Genomic DNA, 25,849 nt, shown 5'->3' with positions numbered 1-25,849 from the left:
TTCCCAGTTCCCAGCCACGTCAGCTTCTAAACCTGTAAGGGCGCTACTGAGCCGAGCCAGCACGCACCACACCGCCCGGGGACCCCGAAAAGGCCGCTGTGTGAAAAAGACGCACTAGAGGGCGCCCCTGAAAGCGGCCGGCTGCTAATGCTCTTACCTAACTCCACTCCGCCTCCGCCTCCGCCTCCGCCTCCGCTTCCGCCTCCGCCTCTTGGCGTCGCGCGGCCACGCCCCGTCCCGCTGCGGAGGCTCACGGGACATGTAGTACACCGCGCGCCACTCGTGCACTTCCCCACCCCCACGACCGAACCTGGCTTCCCTACGCCCTCCCAGCTCCCTCGGGCCTGACTTCCGGTTTCCTCGCGCGGCCCTGGCGCCGAGCCCGTGGACGGCGGCAGCCCCTTTTCCGGCTGAGAGCTGAGCCACACTTCCAGTCCTTTCGCGCAGTGCTTCCTCTCCCTCCGGCCCGTGCTGGTGGTCCCCACGGCGGGCCTGGGTCTCGCGCGTACTGCTGGGTAACGGGCCTTCTCCGCGTCGGCCCAGCCCCTCCAGCCTCGGCTCGTCCCTCCTTCCAGAACGTCCAGGGCTCCTGCCGAGTCAGAAGAAATGGGACTCCCTCCGCGGCGCACCCAGTGCGACTCACTTCGCTGTGGAAGCGGCGGTGTCTTCGAAGAAACCGGAAGCCCGTGGTGACCCCTGGCGACCCGGTTTGTTTTCGGTCCGTTTCCAAACACTAAGGAATCGAAACTCGGCGGCCTTGGGGGCGGCCCTACGTAGCCTGGCTTCTGGGTGAGTGACTCGCCAGGGCCGGGTGGAGGATAGGGATGCGGGCAGTGCCGCGGCCAACCTCCGTTGCTGTTGCTGGTCCGAAGAGACACGTCATTTTTCTCTTACTCCCTCCCGCACACCCTCCTTTGACTAGGGAGCGGCCCACTCCTGGGCATCCCTTTCCCCAATCACCCCCACACGCAGCTGTCCACACCCTTTCCCCTGTCACCCTCACCCCCAGCTGTCCAGGCCCTTCTTGGTCATTCACTTCTCTAATTCCTCCTTTTCTTACTGGGGCGCCTTGAGTTTTTTTTTTTTCATTCGTTGGGACTGCCAAATGCTTCTTTCCGATACAAATTATTGGAAAGAAAAGGGGGACGTTGGCTAGGACGGCACTCCCTGGGGCATCTGAGTAGTGAATGTCGACGTCCTGCACTTGATCGAGGGCTAACAGGTATTCGTCGTTTCTCCAGTGTCTAACCTGTGTACGGTATTCATTCCAGCCTTCGGCTATTTGTTGAGTAACTACTACTACGTGCAAGGTAGGCTGACACCCTCTACACACAAGAAACCCCAATACTCGAATGCGAGATAAAATCCCCATGAAAACTCTCATACCAATCAAGCCATCAGTTGCTCCAAGACGTAATGGAAATTTGCTAAGGTAATCAAAGACAAACGTACCAGGATTAAAATTAACCCTTGTTCCTTAAGTATAGAAGGCATTTTGGTTTTTAGATTAGAATTTCAAATTGGATTAAGCAAGATCCCAAGGCACAATTTCATTTCTCTGAAAACGCCATATGTAGTTGCCCAATCTTGTGATCATTCCATCATCTGTAAATTGAGAACAGTGCATCATTTACAGGATATTTAAAAAATTTTAATGTGATACTATTTGTAAGCGAGACATCTTATGCAAATAGGTTTTAATATTAAAGAGACAGCATAACATAATGGGAAATAACACTGGATTAGGTCAGAACACCAGGATCTGAATGCTGATTTTTCCACTTACTGGACAATGGGGAAAGGCAAAACTTCCTCATTTTCCTTATCTCTGAAATGGGGGTAATACATACGCTAAGTCACCAAAGCATAGTTTCTAAGAGTTACGGTGGCTCTGGAGTCAGCTGCCTGATTTTCATTTCTGGGTCCCCTACTTTCTAATGTTTTCATGTTTCAATTTCTCCACCTGTAATCTGAGGAGATTATTTACAACCTCGGAGGTATTACATAGATTTACTGAATGCTTATGAAGAACAAATGAGATAGATTCTCTAAAAGATGAACATACTTCCCTGTCATGTTTATTAAGTAAAATGGTGAGGTTTTTTTATAATCCATGAAGTAACAGGACCAATCTAACTTTTTTCTTTTTTATGGCACTTATATTCGGAGTGCAAGTATAGTTGTCTTATACTGTTAGAAAATAGTTATCAGTAACACCAGTGACATTGAATTGCATTAGAGGTATTATTGTATGAAAGGAATGAAAAGAAGTAGACTGCTCTTCATACCTGTGCTAACTGTGGAAGAGTCTTAGGATTCAGTGCAATACAAACTGATTTCTGGACTAAAGCAGTTTGTTGGATAACTCAGTGAGTCATAAAAATGGAACTGGAGTTTTTCTTCATATTGTATCTCTAATGCTGAGTACATTTTTGGACATTTATTGAATTACAGGTCATTTTACTGCGAATGTACACAGATTGAGAGATGATGTCTTGAAAAGAGGTACTCAGTGACCCATCTTTATAAACTAGTTGGGCTATTTCCGCCCCTATTTCATTACAAATAGAGGAAGGGGAATAAGCATTGGTCTATTCGTCTTCATAAGACTTAATCCTTGCTCCATAGTATTTTGACTGATTGTACGAAATGGGTTCGGGAATATCCTAGCTTTTCAGAGGTAGAAAGGTGATGAAAATTCTAAATATAATTTACTTCAGGAGGCAATATCGAATAAAGAGCCTACCATATAGGCCTCAATTCAAGCTTCAGTTTTGTCACATACTGCTGGTGTGAATATAGGCAATTTACCTCACCTCTTTGAGCCTCAGTTTCCTCATTTATCATGGTGCTATTGCCTTCCTTGCCAAGTTTGGTGTGGACTTGAGATAATGTGTGTACCATACGTTTTATGCAGCTCCTGGCATAAATGTGAATTCCCTTCTCTCTGTTTAGGTTGCCATTCTGTATTTGTATTAAACTTTTGCCTTCACAGTTTAGTAAGGTGGCATCTTAGTGATGTAGTCTAACCCTATCATTTTATATATAAGTGGGAAAATTTCGATCTAGAGAGGTAAAGCAAATTAAACTATAATCAGGGTGGCAAATCCTAGACTAGAATCTGTGTTTCTGAATCCTGGGCAAGTGTTCTTTATGACATAGTTATGCCTTGTCCATATTCTTAGGATAAGCAGAATCCCTTTTGTATTGCCTCTCGAAATGTTGTATTAAGACCATAGACTCAGAAGACAGCTTATTTGGGTTCACATCTCACCTTTGTCACTGATTAGCTGTGTAGCTATAGGTAAGGTATTTAACTTTTCTAAGACTTTGTTCATAACAGTACTTAGCTAAGTGGTAGAAAAATGCATGTGACCGGAAGTTAGCAAGCTCTGAAGGTGTAAGTACAATAAGTACAGTACAATGAAAATAACCCTCCTCTTCACTTAAGAGTACAGTCTTAAGAGACATTTGCTCTTTTGTGGTATCTTCTTTGAAAACCACTTTTTCTCCCCGTCCCTCAGACCCCTATGGCGTTCTGTTGTTTCAAATTTATTACCTACCTTTATGGTATAATAATTATTTTTCTGCACAACTCTGCCTCTCACTCTGGGTTTTCCTTGCTGTGTAAATGATTGTTTCGTGATAAAAATGAACAAGTAAATCACAGCTGAGCTAGTTAGAACTTTGTGTAAAACAGAAGTGCATGAGCCCTAATCCTTAAAATACACAAACTGCAGGATATCTGTTTTTGACTTTGTAGAGCAGTTTGTGTTGTTTCTTGTTTTCAGCTGTCTTTAGAAAAAATCCACATCGAATAAATTTTGCCCATTGAGTTGAGTATTAAATTATTTAAGTCAAACGTCTATGGACACAATTTTACCTCCTTAAACCAGACTGCATTCTACCACTTACCTAGCCATCTAATGCTTATTTAACTTGCTCTACTTTTAAGGCAAGAGTGTGTGTGTGTGTAAGAGTCTTTCTTATATGAAGATACATATGCATACTTTCAGTTTGCAATATGAGAATAACCTGTACTTTTCTTTTGAAAGGAAATAATAGGAGTTTTAGCTAGCAAGAGCATGACAGGAATATGTTTGCTCTTATTTTGGAATATCATTGAATCTGAAGACTGAAAAGTAAACTCTTTTAGAGGAAGAAAACTTAAACTTTTCATCATTAGGAGAAAGTGCAGCTTGCATCAGAAGCAGCATGAGTTAATTATGGTTCTCAGAATCTGCCACTTTTTTGGTATACTGTAGGTAGCATAGTATATTCTTGTTCTTGGACTTTATTGAAAAACTGGGAAAGATTGTACCTTAAGAGTGGAAATTGTCCTGTGTGGTTAGAAAATGTTAAATTGATGTTAGTGAAGATTGACTGGATGGCAAGTTTTACCTACTCAAGACTTGTAGTATACACATTTTTTTTAACCTGCCTTGCTTATAATCCTAGATACAAATTGCTTAGGTGCTCCCAACTGTTACTTTAGTTGACAATTGGAAGTTTTTAGTTGTACAATTAGAAAAGCAAAAATATAATGATACAAGACCAGACCCAGAAAAACACAAAACCTTTTGTTGATATTCATGTGGTCTGAAATAAGGCAAAAGAAATATTATAGGCATTAGTTGACACGAGAAGGGAGATTAGACATTTTGGAAGAAAGCAGGCATAGTGAAACGGGTTGGAAACATGGCTGTAGTTAAATTGTCTATGTTTACATCTCAACTCTCCACGTACTATGTTACTTTGGAAAAAATACTTAAATTCCTCCTACCTCAGTTTCTTCATCTATAATGTTCTTGAACAGTGACTGATGTAAGTAACCAAGTTTTATTTCAAGCAAGGGATAGTTAAAAACTCACTTTCTAGTAATAATAATTACTGACCTAAGATACATGAAATTCAATTGATAATCTTTCTTTAGAATACCATATTTAGTTTTTTTTTTAAACTAAAAAATATTTAAAAGGACTTTTTGGGTTCTCTTGCATGATCTGAAGTCCCTCTTATTCTGTTTTTCCCAGGAGGTCTTAAAAGATTTTAGCCACAGTTTCTCCTTCCATCATGTTTTTCAGGAACATAACTCTCAGAGAAGTAATGCTGAACCTAACAGCAAAAGTAGATATTCAGAGCAAGTCAGTTTTTCGTTAAACAATGAAGGTAACTAGCCTCTTCTCTTAGGTTTTGGAGTCAGAGTTTGATTTGAATCCTACTCTTCATTCAGTAATCAGTATTTATTGAACAATTTCTACAAAGTGATGAGATGAGGACACAATGATGGGCAAAACAGACATAGCCTCTGCCCTCACAGAGCTTAACATTCTTCTAGATTTAACGGGGCTAATCCAACTTTCTAAGACTTACCTATAAAATATAGATGATGCCTATTTCATAGAATTGTTCAGATAATTGAAAGAGATAAAAGAATGTAGTACATGATAGTAGGACATATTGGACACTTAAGTGTTGATTAATTTGTCTTCCATTCTAAATATACAACAAACATAACCAATTACTGGTATGGAAAGATATAGTAGAGTATGCTCTATATAGAAGTATTAAGACTTCTATAATATTAATATGTTGTTGTAATGAATTATACTCAGAATTTTTGAAAAGTTGTAAATTGAGAAGCTATAAAACTTGCTACGAATAGATCTAAGTGGAAATGTTAGAAGAAATATTTGGGGATGAAGTATTTTTAAAAATTTTGATTGTTTTAATGAAGCTGATATTTCAGATTTTTATAGAACATATTAACAAATACGGTTTTAAGTGGTTTATAGATATCATTTAATATTCTTAAGACTCTATGGGGTATTTGTTATTATTCCTTGTACTTTATAAATAAGGAAACTGAAGCGTAGAGGTTAAGCAACTTGCCCAAAGTCAGACACTAAATGGTGGAGTTTAGAATACAAGGCAGTCTGGTTTTTAGACATTGTCCTAGTGTTTACATTGTTCTAACTGTAACTTTTTTTTCCTTTTCACTTATTCAGTGAGACATTTGTCATTCATATTTTTTTTATTTTAAACAGCTGTCATGGATGCATTGGTAGAAGATGATATCTGTATTCTGAATCATGAAAAAGCCCATAAGAGAGATACAGTGACTCCAGTTTCAATATATTCAGGAGATGAATCTGTTGCTTCCCATTTTGCTCTTGTCACTGCATATGAAGACATCAAAAAACGACTTAAGGATTCAGAGAAAGAGAACTCTTTGTTAAAGAAGAGGATAAGATTTTTGGAAGAAAAGGTAATTTTTATCTTTTACCTTCATTGTGTTTGTGACATAAGGAATAATTCAAAATATTTGAAATTTTGAATACTTTTTGTGCTGTCTTCCATGATTGTACTAAATTTCCAAGAATAACTCACTGCTAATCTGAAAACTCTGGGCATTATACTTATCCTGTGTTTCACGTACCATGTACTTGTATCTGCATCTGTAGGAGAGGATTTAACAACTTGGAATTATATTCCAAATATTTTTATTTCATTTTCAGGTTTACTTACCTTCATAGCTGTATGTATTTTATTCAGAATTTTCAAATCTGGGCAAAAAAAAAAAAAAAAAAAAGATACACTAACAAAAGAAATTAAGTATCAAAGGAGGAAGCTTCTGGAACATTGTCCAATAGGTTTAATAATATATTTACCAGGACTGAAATATTTACTTTAACATTCTTTCTCTTCTTTAACACATGTAATAGGAATAATGCTTTTAACTGATAAACTGATGTTTTCTGTTTACCTTTCCATGTACAATTGTGACACACCTGTTATAGAATATATAAATAAGGTAGCTGATTCAATATAAAGCACCAATCTACTTGGCTTTATATATGAGGGACATTCTTCAGTCATCCTTTTATTTTTGAGTTTTAAAGTTTTAACTTAGCTTAGTTTATATTTTTTCAGCTCAGATCAGAGCATTTTTATCCTACAAAGATCAGCTACCACAAAAGGTAAAGAATGCATTGTCCTGTATAATGGGAATTAATTATCCAAGGAAATGAATTATCCTATATAAAAAAACCTTGAAGATGGAGCTTGGTAGAGTTTGATTCATTTTTGGTAGGAAGTAAGAGGAAAGGAGTCGGTTGTGAAATAATTATAATTTATTTGTATTCATATGAATTATGTTTCCTTTAGTGTTGATTATGTAAATTTGTAACATACTGGGATACACTGAGAGAAGGTAACATTTTGGATCACGTAGCTTTATTTTAAAGTTTAGTAGAAAAATGGGATTTTATGTATAGTTAACATTGGAAATATTTCTGTACTTCATGACCAACAATTCTATTAATTCCTATTCTATAATATAAAGGATTTAATGAATTAACACACACATCTATTTCTTAAAAAGTCAAGTATGCCTTGGCTGGGCACGGTGGCTCACACCTGTAATTCCAGCACTTTGGGAGGCCAAGGCAGGTGTATTGCCTAAGGTCAGGAGTCCGAGACCAGACTGGCCAACATGGTGAAACCCCATCTCTACTAAAAATACAAAAATTAGCAGGGTGTGGTGGTGCGCCTGTAATCCCAGCTCGTCAGAAGCTGAGGGACAATCATTTGAACCTGGGGAGGCAGAGGTTGCAGTGAGCTGAGATCGCCCCATTGCACTCCAGCCTGGGCAATAAGAGTGAAACTCAGTCTCGAAAAAAAAAAAATGTCAGGTATGCCCTAAGGTGCTGCTTTTTCTCATGAAAATTAGATACTTTTAATTTGAAAAACATCTAAGCACTATGCATCACATCTATACTCTGTTGTAGTTACGATGATTAAATGTGATAAAACAGATACCATGAATTATAAAATACTGATTAGGTAAAAGCATGGAAAACTTCAAAAAATATTCTGCACATTTTTGCTTTCTTTGTAAAGATTAATTGTGTGGAAATGAAATACTCACCTAATGAATCCAGGCTTTATCCCCTTATTATAACAATTCAAGTAAGATATGGAGCCATCAGAACACTGACTTATTTTTTATCTGTAGAATACTCTCTTAAGCTTTCTCTTCTAATTTCATACCATTAGCTAATAGCTCGATTTGATGAAGAAACAAGTTCCGTGGGACGAGAACAAGTAAATAAGGCCTATCATGCATATCGAGAGGTTTGCATTGATAGAGATAATTTGAAGAGCAAACTAGACAAAATGGTAAGTTGGTTTGAAAAGAATGACATCTGTATTTTGGAAATGAATTTTCTCCGTCAAGAGGTTTAAAATTATAAGTAAGTTAAATATTTACATTTAGTAATTAAAATTTTGTATACATGCTCAAGGCAAAATGGAAATTTTAGTAATATTTTAACTTATTTTTATGTAAAATATTTAGTATGTAATGATGTTTAGGACTTAAATACATCTAACACCACTGACTTGTTTTGAAAAATTATGACGTGGTAGATTTAGTCTTTTTTTTTTTTTTTAAGCCAGGGACTAATGATGTCCTAAATTAGAAAAAGGAAAAAAGCGATTTCTGAGAAACTGAGTTCATTTTCTCACCTTGCTTTTAAAGATAAGATTGTGTTTTTTTCAATATCTACCTGAAAATTACAATATAATACCATCGTGTAGATTTTATTGAATGTAATTTGGCATTTTCCCTACTTAACTAGAATAAAGACAACTCTGAATCTTTGAAAGTATTGAATGAGCAGCTACAATCTAAAGAAGTAGAACTCCTCCAGCTGAGGACAGAGGTGGAAACTCAGCAGGGTATGCCAGTTACTTGTTATAAATATTCCAACAGAATTAGCATATTTTTCCATTTATTTGTAATATCGACAGTTTTCTGTATCCATATACTAAGACCTTATTTTTTAATTTTTAGGTTTGTGTTAATTTCTCTGTTCTACCTTCACATAATATCAACTTCCTTTAACTTTTCCTTAGCTATATATTGCACTGTTCATAGAGAAAATATGATGGTTTTTATTCAGGTCTAGGTTGTGATGAAGCAGAAGAGGAAAAGAGTAGAAGCGCAGAAGCAAGAAGTAGAAGTGAAATCACCTAGCCCATTGGTTGTCCCTGCTTCTCTTTCTTACTGAACATCTTGCCCACAGTTAAACACGCTGCTGTGGAGTTGTTACAATTTTTTTTTTCTTTCCGAAGGTTGTTAAAAGGTGCAGATGAAATGTTGGGATGGAAAGTTGGATCTGGGGCATATGGATGAATAGCCTGTTCCCATGAATATTCGTTCTGATGAGACAAGCTAAGAGTCCGCCTCTGAGAGACCTTTTGATAGGAGATTGAGATGCAGTCTCTTAGCATAGCTAGTTAGGGCTTTTTGTAGCTAGAGAGACTGAGGTACTGATTCAAGAATAAAGCAGTATCCAGTTGTATTGAGTTTCTGCAGTGGAATGTTTAAGGATAAATTGTTTTGATATCATACTCTGAGCTTGTTGGTCAAACTTCGTATTCTCTGAGAGGACTAGATGGAATGATTAGCTGAGCCTCAGTTTATTCAGTTTATTACTTTTGTCACTGTTTTAACCTTCACTTATGTAGAATATTGATCTGTCTGTAATTTTAGCACCTGCTTGATTTTAGTGTAGTTGTCTTTAGAAATTCTAAAACAAGATTGCTAGATTTCTCATTCTCCTTAGCATAGATATTTGATATTTGATATTAATAATTACTGTTTTAAAAAAACTATTGATCATATATGTTTTATGATAGTTTTCCTATTATCTACATTTTACCGGAGTAACCTATTGTTAGGAATTGCAATCAATGTGGAAGGAAGGGATAACAATTCCGTTGTCCATCGTTTTTGTAGTGATGAGGAATTTAAATCCACCTTCATCAAACTGGGAAGTGGAAAAGTTGAGCTGTGACCTGAAGATCCATGGTTTGGAGCAAGAGCTGGAACTGATGAGAAAAGAATGTAGCGATCTCAAAATAGAACTACAGAAAGCCAAACAGACGGTATTACAGAATTACTAAATCGAGAAATTCAGTATTCTTTGTACATCATATGTAGGATTTATAACTAAGTATGTATTAAACCATAGAGTTAAAATAAATTGTAATTACTTAGAGAATAAAAAAATTCTTATTTATCGACCTCTTTAAGCATTTCTGCTAAAATTTGACATGCCATATACTTTCAGTCTGTCACAAAATTAAACAATTTTGTTTTTTAAAAGGTTGATTTTTAGTAAGCTTATTAGTTTATTATAACTGTTCTTTCAGACTCTTTCCTTCAGTTTCCTTAAGTTATTTTTTTCCTCTGTAAAGTTTAAAGAGTACTCAGGTTTTAAGTCCTATATTATTTTACTTAATAGTTTCATTAATTTATATATCATAAGAGACAACTCGATTTTTAGAATTAAACAAACAAAACAACATGACCAACAAAGAAAACATGACAGAGCTTACTTATTTTCAAAAGACTAATACTTTGGGGCATCTTTAACTACTATCAAACAGCTGAGAATTTAAGAATTGGAAAAAACAAAAACCTGCCAAGTTGCTGAAGTGTGTTTAGCCTGAAGTCAGCCACTAAAACAAGCTGCCTCTTAGGTCCTCACCAAGAGTCTATTTGCCCAGTATTTTACATCAGGTTCTAACAAGCTTGGATCTATGTTTTCAGACGTCATGACAGTGTTGAGATTAAAAGAAGAAATGATAAAGTAGCAAAGTAGTGTGACAGCAGTGCACCAAATGCAGATTTTAAGTAACTATTACAAGACATTGAAAAGCTTAGTAGTCTGGAGCAAATAGCCATTTTATGCATTCATGTATCTCAAACTAAGGTATAACCAGTTATATAATTGTTTCTGTGCTCAACCATTTTGCCTGCCAAAGCATTCTAACACTATCGAGGAATTGTGTTTCTTATTTCTTGTTCCTCTGGGAACCGCCACCTGAAAGGGGAACTCCATCCCATACTTCCTGACTGCTTTCCAGATTCTGCCCTGAATCTCAACTGTTCTTAGATGGAGCTGATACTTCTTTCTTCTGTAATGTAGTTTTTATGAGAGGTGACCACTCGATAAGAATGAGCCAGACACTGAGAATAATACAGCACTCTGCCTAGTCCTTGGCCAAATGAATTCCTCTGAACCAGGCAATGAGAACTCACTTTGGCACTCCCATCCCTGATAAAAGGGAAACACTAGGCCCAGCTACTCCGGAGGCTGAGGCAGGAGAATGGCCTAAACCCGGGAGGCGGAGCTTGCAGTGAGCTGAGATCCGGCCACTGCACTCCAGCCTCGGCAACAGAGCGAGACTCTGTCTCAAAAAAAAAAATTATTGTCAACTCCCGTTAGAGCCAAAGTGGCTTTTTTTCCTACTTGACATATAAAGTTGATTGTTCCCAGCTTTGAGCTTGTGGCCACACACCACAATTCCTTCAAAGACTCAGCATCCTTGTTCCACAGATCAGTTACTGTCACCACTGAGAAGCCTCTTTTCAAAAGATGGGTTTACAAGAAAGGATATGCACCTTGAAGTTCTGAATTATAATTGTCAGTATGTATATTCTGTTTGAAAGGAAATAAATTAATAGCCTTTATATGTGATGGATATTTTGTAGCGTAGGAAGCAGTACTATGGAATCGGAAACTTAGCTCATAAATTTAGTGTTGCTTATTAACTGTAACATTAGGAACACCATTTTACTTTTTGGAAGTTGTTTTCTATAAAGTAGACATTACCTTTTTTCTTTTTTTTTTTTTTTTTTCTTTTGAGGCGGAGTCTCGCTCTGCCGCCTGGGCTGGAGTGCAGTGGCCAGATCTCAGCTCACTGCAAGCTCCGCCTTCTGGGTTCGCGCCATTCTCCTGCCTCAGCCTCCCGAGTAGCTGGGACTACAGGCGCCCGCCACGTCGCCCGGCTAGTTTTTTGTATTTTTTAGTAGAGATGGGGTTTCACCGTGTTCGCCAGGATGGTCTCGATCTCCTGACCTCGTGATCCACCCATCTCGGCCTCCCAAAGTGCTGGGATTACAGGCTTGAGCCACCGCGCCCGGCCTACATTACCTTTTTTCATGAAGGTTAAATTAGTGTATGTAAAGCAGTTATTAGGGCCTTTAGACATCTTCTAAACCAACTTCATTTACTGATCCAATATCTCTTTTACTTCTTTGGCCCTAGAGTCTGTGTTTCTCACAGGATCAACTGTTTCTGAATATAAATGGCTGGAATATTAGGGGACACAGTTTTATTCTCCTGATCAAACATGACTGTGATGCTCACAGGACTTAATATATTAATCACAGCTAGTTAGCATAGTGGCCATTATATAGTATGTTCAGTAGATAAATGCTTTTTTAAAAATTTTGATTAATCCAGAAGGTCAGTATTTTTAGGTATTTATGTGTGTGGAAATTTCTATTCTTAGCATTTTAGTTATTTTTTTCCACTAGATGGTGCTAGGGAATAAATTGGCTTTTAGTTTAAATTCATCTCTCATAAGTAACCAAATCACAGAAACAGACTTTTAGAGGTAGAAGAAATCACTTTCTTTAAATGATGACTAAATTATGTCTGAGAGACAAGAAACTTTTAATAGTTAAGATGAGCTAAGAGAGGAATATTGAAAAAGCAATATTTATAACATGGCCCCCACCTTCACAGGCATTTATTAGGGGTAGGGTGAGGCTGTGAAGTTAAAAAGGGCTTACTCAAACTAAAATAAATGAACAAAGAAGAGGAAGAGTGGAAATAACAGTTTATCAAGGGTTCCGAGTTGAAATCTTGATGCGTACTTGCAAATCTTCTTTCAATGTTGTTGCTGGCCAGAGTCCTCTTGGATACACGAATCTGAGAGGAAGCCAAGGAGAGAAATTTATGTTCACAATACTCTAGCCATATTACTCTAGCTCACGTTACTCTAGCCATATTAACAAATTTTGTTTTTTTTAAGATGACACTTTCAGTGAAGCATTTTATAAAACCTTCTGAAGTATGTAATAGCATCCTACATGGATATAATAGTGTTTTTTTTGTTTGGGTTTTTTTTTTTTTTTTAAGTGTTTGGTGAGAGAATTCAGTTTATTAGTATTTCATGTTAGTGAGGTTACAGGGGCAGTTCCACTATGGGCTTTTTAGACTTTCTGTGTCCCCTAATATTCCAGCCATTTATATTCAGAACAGTTGATCCAGTGAGAAATACAGACTCTAGGGCCAAAGAAGTAAAAGAGATACTGGATCAGTAAAATCAAGTTGGTTTAGAAGACGTCTGAAGTCCCTAATAGCAGTAGCCCAGTTAGAGATTCACAGTGTGCTGTCGTATGTTAAAGGTTCTGCTATAGTGTAGAAACCTATATAACTTGAACATTGTTTCCCAAGATTTCATAGCCATGGGCTTCACCTTATATGAAACTCCCACATCATATGGCACTAGTTGGGGAACAGATCCATTACCACCTTTAGGACATAGGCAATCTATTACTAGCCAACAAAAGCGTCTTTGAATACTAGATACAGTCCCTATGAGCTTACTGCTGATGTACATTAGAGTCTCTGAATTGTTAGATAGTAGTTGGAAAAACATTTTCCCACTCAAACTGTCAAATTTTTTATATTGTTGGCTTTAAAAATGAGGAAGGTTTTCAATGAACATGTATGCGTAAGTATATACTAATTTTTTAAAAAGATTTTAATTGATGATACAAAGATAGTGTAAGTGATCTGATCAGATTCCATTATTTCCTGTAAGGAACAGGAAAAAACAAGGTCCAAGGATATATGTCTTGTTAATGGTCAAACCTCCCGGACCTGTGGGCCAGTTCTGGGCCAGTTCTGTTTCCCCTCTTCATAGGGCTCCCTAAGATTTAATTTAACTGTTAGAGTATTAAAATCAGAGATCCAGAAATGTTTTAACTCCTGTAAGATTAGGTATTTTTCACATTTTACTCTCAAGTTCAGAGTACTTATGAAGTCCTTGTGTTGCTTTTTAATGTTTCACTGCAAATTATATAATTTAGATTGTATTAGTAAGAAATAATAAAATTAAAATTGGTATTCTGAGCTTATACTGGCCACATCTGCCAGTAGCATTAATACCTGTGATAATCATTATTTGTTACAGATCCTTAAATGAGAATGCATTGCAAACAAGTGTGTTAGAGTTGTCTCAAACATACGTCCATTTAAAAATATCTTCGGAAGGTTCTTTCTGTCATATCTGCAAACTAAATAAACTAAATTTAAAAGCATATAGGGACTTTATGATGTCTTCGCCAGGTCATTTTTAATCCATGTGGAAGGAGGAAATGTATGCTGACGTTTTAAAACAGTAACCTGTTAAAATTCTGGTGTGTTTTTGGTAGTACTACAAGAAGTAAAATACCAAAAAACTTCAATTTTCCCATAGAATTCATTCACCTGTACCATAAGTAAACAGAAATGTGATAAATGTGTAATTTTTTTTGAATATAGACTTCAAATTGGTGTCTTCAGAAATATATTTTGTAGGATTACAAGGTCTTTTACAAAATGAGAGCAATTTTATTCTTTTAAAGAAAGTTAAAGCATTAGCATACTTTAAACCATTGGAAGTGATTTAGAGATATTTGTTACAGATTGGAGGTGTTTCATTAAAATTGACTATAAAAATCTAATTTTATTCTTTGCACTTACAGATATATTCTGTAAAACCTGAAACATGTCTCTGGTAATGTAAGAGCTGAGACTAAATAAAATGTAAAAATTACAACTTTTCAACTTCTTTTTTTTTAAACAATTGACAGGATCCCTATCAGGAAGACAATCTGAAGAGCAGAGATCTCCAAAAACTAAGCATTTCAAGGTATGACCATTCTTCAGCATTAAAATGATACATTGTCCTCTTCCATAAGTCACTTTGTGTAGGTCCTTAGATTTCTTTTATGACTTAACCTTAAAAACAAAAAATGGATGTTGTTTGGATACTGAATGTAACCTCTGATCACAATATATTTATAAAATAAAATTTAATTGTTAATAACAGCTTTGAATTTAAGTAGTAGAAAAATGGGATGCCTTAAACTTTCTGAACATTTAGTAATATTTTAGGTATGATTTTAGGGAACTAGCTTTCTGGAAGTAGTCTGTAATACTGAATTTGTACATGAAGATTATTCATTATCTATATACAATAACATTCCTTTGTCTTAAGAACTTCCTTGGCCATTGTTAGTCTTGGGGATAGCATGAAATTTATTTTTTTTGTAGTTTTATTTTTGAGACAGAGTCTCTGTAGCGCAGCCTGGAGTGCAGTGGCGCAATCATGGGATAGCATGAATTTTGAGGACTGTTCCTTCTTCGCATAGGAATAGATGTAGCCATCAGAGTCCATATACTTTTTCAACCCTTTTTCCTCAAATACGTATCATTTTTACTTAAGTAACTTCAGTTCTGTGTTTTAAACTATCTGATAATTGTTGTTTCTGCTATGTTAAGATAGTCTCTCTACATTGTTACACTCCATCCAGTAAAAAAGAGTGATCTGACTTCATTGTTTTGTCATTTGGCTTCCAAAGTTTACTGACTTAAGTAAATAATGTGAATTGTGTCAGGCCAATTTCTGTCAAAAACCTGCTTGAGAGAAATGATCAATTAGGAAAAACAATTTGAGGAAATGACATATAGCCATTCTTCTAGATCAGGGGTTGGCAGACTTTTTCTATAAAGTGCCAGCAGTAACTTTTATTCGGCTTTGTGAGCTGGCAGTACAGTCTCTGTTGAAGTTATTTAACTCTGCCATTTGAACAGTACTTCAATTATGCCTTCGAATTTTATCTAAGTTTACTGCAAGGAAACTTTTTCTTTTTTTTGAAAAATGTGTCTAGTATAGTGTCCATGTAAACTATTTCTGAAAATTTTCTTGTCAGTTACCTTCTTTTCTTCTGTCAACCTAGGGTTCCCCTTATTTTTCTGTTTTGTCCTTTTTATAAGCCCCTTCTAATCAGTTTAGAAAGGAGTAAAGAATGAATAAATATCAGCAAAAGAGATCAAATATAGGGGCTATATAAATAGTACATTCGAAATATGTGATATAGAATGGAATTTCTGCTTCCATTCATGGGAGATTACATAATTTGTATCATATTCACTAAGAATTTCTTGAAAACCTGACTCCCCCAAAAAATACCTGTTTGAAGGCATCAGATAACTAACAAAATATTAAAATATCTCTGTGCCAGGATTTGGGGAAAGTTGTAGTCCCAAGGAGATGATTCCATTTTCAAGGCTGCAGAGCTGTAATTGTGGCTCCAGAGTGTAGTCTCGCAATTCTTTAAAGCTCAGTATCAATTCAGAGGACAGTTTTTAGAAAGAATTGCCTTAAATTCAGTTTAAAAGTTACTTTGTGTTAAATCCGTGTCAACAGATGTATGTAAAGGCTCTCTTAGTGCTCATATACATTTGTGTTTTTTTGCAAATTGGTTTGCATTTGTATCAGGTAGACAACGTAAACTGCAAAACCAATTAGGTTTCTCTCTTCTGGTTATATATTAGAAAACTTACAACCAGATTTGTGACCTACTGTTGATAAACTTCTTTCATGCATTTTTATGTTAGCCTCATTCTCCACTGCATTTTGTTTTGTTTTGTATTTTTCACCTCATCATTTCCGCCTGTTTCCAGTTTATGTTCTTATGTTTTGTTAATCTTTGTAAGTTACTTCATCCACTTTTAAGAGGAACAATTCAGATGACAGATTGGTTTACTATATTGGAGAAAGTACATAGGGATATTTCCATTAAACCATTAACTAAAGGTTTAGATATTTTTAAGGAATATTTTTCAGTTATTTGGATAGCTTGCTTTTTTGGAACTCTCCTTTTTTTGTATTTCTTCCATCATATTGCCAGGCAAATGAGGTAGTATACTGTTTCTCTAAGACAGAGTGAACCTTTTAATTACTGGAGGCCTTTTGTATGATACTTCTTGTATAAAACATCGTTTAACAATAATAACTCTATCAGAATTTAACCAATGTCTTGCCAGTTCCTGTTTTGATTTTGGCTTTAGGTTCATTGCTTCAGTTTTTAAACCAGATCTAGATATGGAGTCACTGTACTTCTTTTACTCATCATCTGTAAACTTATATTGTGGAACTGTGTTACAGATGACTTCCTAAAATGTAAATTCCAGGTTTAGAAAAAAACAAAAATAAGTGTTTTTCAAGCTCTTCTGTGTTTCCTTAGTGGTATCAAATTTTATTAGCTATAATAAGCATTATAAAAATACACAATAAGAAAGAACATACCAATAGCAGAGTGCATTACACACAATAAGGGTAAGTATGGTTTCTTAGAACTTTTCTTTGGGTTGCAGTGTGAAATGATTCTTGCTGTGCCTTGCAATAAAAAATGAAAGCCACTTGTTTGGGGGGAACCACAGTTGTCAAAATATACACTTCTAAGTCTGTAACTCTTGGCTAAGAATATCCCATAGTTTAATTCTACTGTGGTGATGGAGGATGTAATAGTTCAGTAAATTTTCAAATGCTAAAGAAAAATATGTATGGCTGAAGTAGAAACTCGAGTAAGTGGATTTTTCTTATACAAGGAATAGTTATTTCTGTATTAAAGAGTTCCAGATATAGGGTCAATTAAGAAAATGGCTTTTAGATGTTACACTTTGTAAGCAGGACATGTACTCCCTCCTTCAGTTGTGGACAAGCAGGTTTCATTTAAAAGTCAGAGATGTGAAGTTTTATACTGAGAAGTATAAAACTTATACTGAGAAGATTGTGTTGGCAATCAGCATATTGTAGGTGCTTGGTGGTAATTGATGATGATATGAAAAATGTTACTCTAAAAGGGCAGTGATCAGTCATTAGACCTAGTAAGTGAAAGACAGCTTTAAACAGCAGCATGGCAGACGAGTAGACTTCTCAACCCATTTCCTCGTGTGTAAAATGAGGTTACCCACGTTACCACGTTGGCGTGACAGTGTGGTGAAGTGCCTAGTGTTAGTGCTCAGCCATCGTTACTTGTGCGCCATCTGTTTTTAGAGTTCTCATTTGAGAAGCTTCAGTGTTACATTTCAGTATTTTAAGTAGCTGTATAAGTTCTTTATAGACAACTATATACATTAATAGCATTTTGCTTGTGGTGGCATTTAAAGCAAAACTTAACTAAAGTTTGTACTCCCATTTGGGGGACTGTGGTGAGGATAGGAGGGTAACAATCTATATATTGTCTTCGAAATACCTAGATAAGAGGTTTAATTGGAAGCCTGCTAAAAATTAGGGATGACAACTTGCCTTTTCCAATATCATTTAAATGATGGTTTAAACATTTTATTCAAGTAGATAGAATTTAAAATAATTTTTTACACACTTTGAAGATTACAGCACTTGAATATTAACTGTAAACTGGGAAACAGTAACTGCAGTTACTTTGTTATCCACAAGAGGGAGAGCTATACTTAGTAATAATTTTAGATTTGCCTATCTGTAGTTTTTAAATTCAGGTTACATTAAGAGCAGAAAACAAGAAGACTACATGTGTATTAAACTCGGTGACCTAGTTTTTAACTAAACCTAAGTTTTAAGCAGTCTTCACTAAATTGAACTGAAAAGTTTGTATTAGGCACTGTAAACACCATTATTAGAATTATTTCTCTTCCGTGCCTAGCTGTGTATTTTAGCTTTCAGACTGTCTTCAGTATTTGCTCTTTTCTCTAAAACGGGCTCTGATTTACTGTCTCACGCCAATAATAAACTATTTTTAAGCTGTATTATTCATACCATGACTGAATGAATTAGCACATGCACAGTGTTTACACTTACTGCTATATGATGTGAATAACTCTTCGGAAAGCATACGGAATGCCCAGAATTGTACCAAGAAACCAACAACTCTCTTCACACTTAAGACAGGTTCCTATGTGAAACATTCATTGTAGCAAACATCTCAGATGTTTTTTGGTGAAGTAGACATGGTTAATTTTGTGAACTAATTATTTGACCCCTATTAAAAACTTGCAAAAAGCCCTGTGATTTCTAATACACTAACAACTTAACAAATGATGTTTACAACAAACTAAAGCACATTTTTCTTAAAAGCGGTGTAAAGTTTACTGACAAAAAGGTATTTCACCTTACATAATTCAAAATAATTATATTTTATAGATTATATATTATATGTAAACTATATTACTTCTGTAATTTGAGATATTAGATTTCAAAAATGTTGTCCTTTTGAAGTTTAAGTGTTTATGGTAACACAAAAATCGAAGCATAAGGTGACATGTTTGTCTAGTTTGATTTCTGTACTACTAAAATTACACTAATATCTCGAAGGGGTAATAATGATTTTTTAATGTTATAAGATTATTTAGTCTTACACTTAATACTTTGTGATATTCCTGTACAACAAAAGGAGAATATATGCTGAAGATTTTAATTTCATTTAGTTGGTAATTAAGCACAAAAAGAAGAAAATCATGAATATCCAAATATGAACGTTTAATTTTCCATTTTAGCAGAATCTATAAAAATTAGGTTTAAAATCACTAATTATAATTTCTTAGATAATTGAGGTGAAATACTTTTAATTATAAAAATAGGAGAGACATTTTTGAAGTTTCTATTTCTGTTTCATATAATCCTCCCTCTCTAGCTTCTTTTTCCTTACCAGGAAATCATCTGGCTCTTCATGTCTTGTGCTGTCATGTCACATTGGTTTAGAACCAACATTATGAGACAGCCCAGTCAGACATAAAGAATGTAATACATGAAACCTAAATTTTATTTTAATGTGGACTTGGATATATATTCAGCAGTTGATGTATCATTTCAATTCAGTGTCAAAACAAAGGATAAATACAAATTGATCCATATTTGAATGAGTGTAACTTTACTGTTAATCAGATTTGCAAATAAAGAACGTATTTCTTACTACTTACTAATTAATAGCTGCACATTATAGCCTAAAATAAAATCTCAGTTCTGAGACTCTGCAAGAAGCTCTCATCAGTTATAATAATTATTTTTATTATACCCTGTTTAATATCATACAGTTAATTGCTACATATCAGATGGATAGCATTATTCTTTCAAGATCTTTTCACTTATTAATGCCCTAGTTAAATATCTTTCAATTGTTTATTCAATTTACATCATCTCAAAACTAATTGGAGCAGAAATTTGATCTGCATATTTCTAAAGTTATTCCCTTTTGTCTATAAAAAAGAATGATGAGTATTAACTTTTTGTAAAAACATTTATTTCAGTGATAATATGCAGCATGCATACTGGGAACTGAAGAGAGAAATGTCTAATTTACATCTGGTGACTCAAGTACAAGCTGAACTACTAAGAAAACTGAAAACCTCAACTGCAATCAAGAAAGGCAAGTCACTGTTTACCGGAAACCACTGATTCCAGCCAAACTGCTTGAAGAGCAACTAGCTGTCGTATCTTATCAAAATCTCATCAAATGAGATTGATAAGCCAAAGTATATATAGTATGTTCGCAGCCTACCCATTCTCTGCTTTGGCTTCAGTCTCATACTGGTCAACTTCACACATAAAGGTGTTGCTGATGTGTTTTTTCTTCAGTACTGTATTCTTTTCCCCTTGTGGCTTTTCTCAGCCAAGTGTTGCTTATGTGTATAAGACTGAGGTGTTAAGTTTGCTCTAGTTGACCTTTTACCACAGCTACTTCATATATTTAAAAAAAAAAAAAAAAAAGACACCAAAAGCAAATTTTCATTCCGGTGTTACAGAATACACTGGAGACCTAGCTTTTTAGGTTGTTTTGGAAAAAAAAAAAGCAAACTTTGATTCATTATTTGGGTTTTTGCATTTCTTATAAGCTTTTCTTTCCACAAAGGATATAGCTGATTACATTGAAGACTAGGTGTTCTCCCCTTATGCCCTTCAACCCAACAATTTTCATTGCTTTGCCTTTCATATTTAACTGCTTGACTGATTGAACTTTTTGAGTTTTGTGTTAACTAGTAGTAGCTACTTTTGCCAAAGCTATTTTTATACCTTAGAGAAAAATCAGTACATTTGTATCTAGTATTACATAACGGGTATATTTCTGAAAAATTGTGTGATACAAATTTGAATGCCCTAAAATTTACTTTTTAAAAATGAGGTAGGACTTTTTATAAAAAATAATCACCGTGTAGTTTAAAATTACTTCCTTATATTTCACATCGTCTTAAAGAGGACACAAGAAGATTGTGTCATAAATACTTGTCCTCAGGAGTGTTTATTAGTGAGGAAAAATGTTAAACTTTGGAAAGGAAAATTAAATTTAGAACTCCTTTTCATTTTTAGAGAGTTGGTTACATAGAAATCAGGGAAATTAATATGGTGTTTTAGCAAGTCTAGCTTAATTTTTGGTTCACTTTGTCCTTGAGTTTTCCAGTGGCCAGAGTTACATCTGAGACCAAAGGTTGATGGTACAAATAAGATCTCTCTTTAAAGGGACTCACAAAGTAATTCTGCATTGGGTTTTCATTGTAGCTTTGTTTACATGATAAATAGAACTACCAAAGAATAATAAAGGAGCAATGCTCTTTTCATACTTGGACATGGCTCATCCTTGTGTTCCTTCCTAGCTGATTAATAAGATATTTTTCAGTGCTTTGGAACATAAGTTTTTTAGCACATATTGCTAAAACACCATATTATTTCCTATGACAGTGGCAGGCTCAAGGTCACCACTCCTTATACAGAACTTATTGCTTTGAGGAGTACAGAGATGAGACTAGAACAACCTTTCTCCTGACCTTTGTATCACCTGTTTTCCAAAGTCAAACACTTCACTTCCAGTTCTCCTCCATCCCTATCCACCCTCCCAGGAAAAACAATGAGCTTATTTTATAATGTCGTTCAATCTCTTTCTTCTAAAATTGCATGAAGTCAAGCCTTTGTTACACTTGGCCATCCTTCTTGAGCTAAGGATAAACTTACCTTTCCACACTGGTAGGTTGAGCTGGAGGGAGAGTAGAAACCTATATTACCAACATGCTGGCTGTGGTGAAATAATAGCTTTTAAGTAGTCTTTTTCTAGGCCATTGCATTTGTACAAAACTTTTTTTTTTGGCTAATTGAACTATCTCAGTCCCCACTGACATGTGAACAGTCTGCAACCCTAACCCTTCTCCAGCCACAGTAATAGCCAAGAACAGGATCTTTATATGTATTTTAACTGTATTAGTTTCCAACTTTAAAGAACATGTAGTTCTTCCTCTTTTAAAAGCTCTATGACATAGTTGGGATAGGAATTCTATATCCATTCTGCAGACAAGGAAAGAGACATCAGGAGCAGCTAAGAGATAAATATCTAAAGTCACAGTAAATTGCTGATCCAGGATTAAAACTCAGATCATCTGTCATCTCCTAGTCACAGTGCCTCAACGATTACACTAACTTAGAAATGTTAATTTCATCACTAGTTCTAGAATTCAGTCAAATTAGTGAAGTGTTACCAAATTTTATGATCACAAATGTCATCTGACATTTAGTCTGTTTTCTTTTTAGCCTGTGCCCCTGTAGCATGCAGTGAAGACCTTGGAAGAGACAGCACAAAACTGCACTTGATGAATTTTACTGCAACATACACAAGACATCCTCCTGTCTCACCAAATGGCAAAGCTCTTTGTCATACCGCATCTTCCCCTTTACCAGGAGATATAAAGGTTTTATCAGAGAAAGCAGTCCTCCAGTCATGGACAGACAATGAGAGATCCATTCCTAATGATGGTACATGCTTTCAGGAACACAGTTCTTATGGCAGAAATTCTCTTTCTCTGGAAGACAATTCCTGGGTATTTCCAAGTCCTCCTAAATCAAGTGAGACGGCATTTGGGGAAACTAAAAGTAAAACTTTACCTTTACCCAACCTTCCACCACTGCATTACTTGGATCAGCATAATCAGAACTGCCTTTATAAGAATTAATTTGGAAGAGATTCACGATTTGACCATGAGGACACTTATCTATTTCAGTGGTCCTCCCAAGAAATTATTTAATAAACTGAAAGGGGATTTTGATTAAAATTTTGCAGAGTTCTTCAGTAACTATATTTGAACATACTGTACAATATTTACAAAAACCAACATAGTTGGTTTTCTAGTATGAAAGAGCACCCTCTAGCTCCATATTCTAAGAATCCGAAATACACTACTATACTAATTAATAAGTAAACTTAAGGAGTTTTAAAAAGAGAACTCTGCCTTCGGTAATTGTAAAATTTTGCCTCAGAAGAGTGGAATTGGAGATTGTGGACGTGGTTTTACCAAGTGTGAAATGTCTAAATATCTGTTCATGAAAATGAAACCATGTATGTTGCTTCAGATTGCATAATGGAACAAATGGCAATGTGAATAGGTTACATTTCTGTTGTTACAATGCATAAAGATACTGAAAATATGAAATAAAAGCATTTTAGGTTATACCATCTTTATATGCTATTGTGTTTCAATATTTAAGATTTAAAGTGATTTTTTAGTCACAGTGTTTTGTTGATAAAATTTAGAATAGAAGTTTGAATTCTAAGACTTGAAACAACCTGATCATTGAAGCCAACTTTGTCCCAGTACATTCCTTAAGTCCTAATTGGAAAAAAAAAAAAAAGGTGAAATAGTTGAAAACCTCTGTTAGGTGTAAACAAATGATTGTAACCCTACACACCATTCAGTAAGTAGTAGAAAGAGCATCACACAGATTTCAGTCTAATCTGCCCCTTCAGTGGGCCATAATATAAACATAAATGTATGTATGTAATGATAAAAAGTCATTTTCTTCAAAGGGACTACAACTGCTCGTGTAGAGCAGCTTCTAAATTGTTAGACTTTGTATTGAAATGTAATATATTTATTGAGAAAGTCATTTTAAATTAGAATTTTTAATCATAGAAATCAAAGTTTGGGCTGTATTGATATTGTCAATCATGAAATGTCCACACACTCTTATTCTAAGTGGCCAATTACTGGTAAATAAAGAAGGAAATAACAAAGATGGCTTCACATGGAAATTTATCTAAATTCTTTCAGGGTGGAGATTTACTTGGTTCATACACCTTTTGCCTGAGTTCAAGTATTTCATGTAGGAGGACTTTATCCTTTTTGATAGACAGTTTCATATATCTTGAACTCAAAAGAATATCTCAGATCTCTTCTACTATGTTACTGAATAGCATACATACATAGACAATGTGCACCATTCACCAGATATTTTTTTCTATTATCTTACACTTATTCAAGCTTGTCTGTGATTAATGGAATTGGTGTCAGATGCTGGAATTTATTCTGACCAATGAACATACTGACTCAGGGGAGTACAATCTCCTGCCAAGTATTAGAACCAAACCCAATATGCATAAAACAAATACAATACTTCAGGCTTTAGCTGAAGGAAGCAACTACCTGTGTAATAACAACGCAGCAAAAACTATTTCTCGTGTGGCTGCATAGGCTGTATATTGTATCTGATCTCTAATGTAGCTTACTGGTTTACCTTTTTTAAAACCAAAATTGGAAATTTTCCTTTGTAAAGAAAAAAAGTCTTATGAAATAATTGCTTGATTAATGTTTTGAAAAATACCAAGAAATTGTTTAATTAAAATAAATTATTTTTGTTTGAAATTGAAGTGGATGTGAAATACTGTCCTTGCCTATGTATCTCAAAGTCTGGGACTAATTGTTGGTTGTTAATATGATTCATATAATAGACATTTGTTAAACCAGCTTTTGAGTGGAGAAAATTATTTTCCATTTAAACAGTATAGTGATGATAGCTATCAAACAGATGTACTAAAAAGTCAGTGACTGTGACAGTTTAAAGTGCTAGACAAATGATGTATAAGGTTCTTTAGTAAGGAAAGATTAACCAAAATTTTTTTACCCAGCTAGAAGTTTTTAAATGTACACTTGATCATCTCTGCTCTAGGTAAAATTCAAACAAACAAACAAAAAACAGTGGCCCATCTCTAGCTTATAAATCTATTTAAAATTGAATATGTTGACTTAAACTAGCTGAAACTTGCTCTAAAGAGCTTCCTTTGAATCTTTATATTTTTTTTATAAGGTTCAATTCAGTAAATCCATAAATTGACAGAATGAAGAGAACATAAACAACAAAAAGCCACCTGTTCCTTTCTCTTGCTCCCTTATTAGCTAAAGTAAAATTTACATCTGTAAGACTTATCGAGTTGCTGCCAAAATGGAACTGAACTCTTAAAAGCAGGAACGTGCCTATGTGAAACATTAGAAAACCAAAATAAATGGGAAAATTCAGACTTGAAGAACTGAATCATGTGACAACAAAGTACTGATCTCAATTCAGAAAGGCTACTTGGAGAAGGTGTATGTTAAGGGGTAAAAAACCTGTGGGTTATCCCATATTAACAGAATATCAACAGGCACCCATAAGCAAGCAAGACACAACTGAGGCAGATGTACCAGGTGAAAAAAAGCTTCAGTATGGATACGCATGGGTATTCCATGGTTGTCTTTGACATGAGGATGAACATATTATTTATATTATATAATCTAATTTGGCTTTTATGGGGAAAGCAACATATACATAAGTGAATTTTCTACATGAAGTGGGCTCCTTTGATTTTAAAGCTATAAAATAGTCACAGATTGTATATTTCACTAGCTTCTTAAAGTAACTTTTCCATTCTCTAAAGACAGGTAACTTCCTGTGCTCTAGGAAATGCACCAATACCAAAGGTCAATGTGGAAATAACGGGCAGGTTTGCCCCTATGCTGTGTGGTCTCTAGATTTCTGTATTTGCTTTGCTTTTGTCTGCTCTAGTAATCTCCCTCCTTTTGATCTGTGGCCTGGGAAAATGTGGTTTCTTTGTATTTCAAATAAGAGTAAAATAGTTTTTTGAGTGGTTCACTCAAGAGTAAAGTGT

The 25,849-nt window shown here is 35.3% G+C and overlaps 1 protein-coding gene across 5 annotated transcripts; it reads left to right on the top strand.

Annotated features, from left to right (window-relative positions):
* Positions 1-248: 248 nt before the first annotated feature.
* Positions 249-24,574, top strand: AZI2 (5-azacytidine induced 2). Of its 5 annotated transcripts, XM_011961519.1 has the most exons (9): positions 249-789; positions 5,085-5,169; positions 6,069-6,268; positions 8,059-8,181; positions 8,643-8,742; positions 9,806-9,954; positions 14,723-14,781; positions 20,199-20,317; positions 22,465-24,574. In XM_011961519.1, the coding sequence occupies exons 4-9, from the start codon at positions 8,179-8,181 to the stop codon at positions 22,881-22,883; spliced, it is 849 nt and encodes a 282-aa protein (XP_011816909.1). In that variant the 5' UTR covers positions 249-789; positions 5,085-5,169; positions 6,069-6,268; positions 8,059-8,178; the 3' UTR covers positions 22,884-24,574. The 5 variants fall into 5 exon arrangements, with proteins under 5 accessions (XP_011816909.1, XP_011816907.1, XP_011816911.1 ...); XM_011961517.1 differs by lacking the exon at positions 5,085-5,169 and having other exon boundaries at positions 6,048-6,268; XM_011961518.1 differs by lacking the exons at positions 249-789; positions 5,085-5,169 and adding an exon at positions 913-1,222 and having other exon boundaries at positions 6,048-6,268.
* The last annotated feature ends 1,275 nt before the right edge of the window (positions 24,575-25,849 follow it).

Source organism: Colobus angolensis, unplaced genomic scaffold, assembly GCF_000951035.1.
Source record: "Colobus angolensis palliatus isolate OR3802 unplaced genomic scaffold, Cang.pa_1.0 Scaffold56, whole genome shotgun sequence".
In the NCBI taxonomy this organism is placed as follows: domain Eukaryota; kingdom Metazoa; phylum Chordata; class Mammalia; order Primates; family Cercopithecidae; genus Colobus; species Colobus angolensis.
Note: the sequence above shows the minus strand (reverse complement) of the source record. Positions and strands in the feature narration are given on the sequence as shown.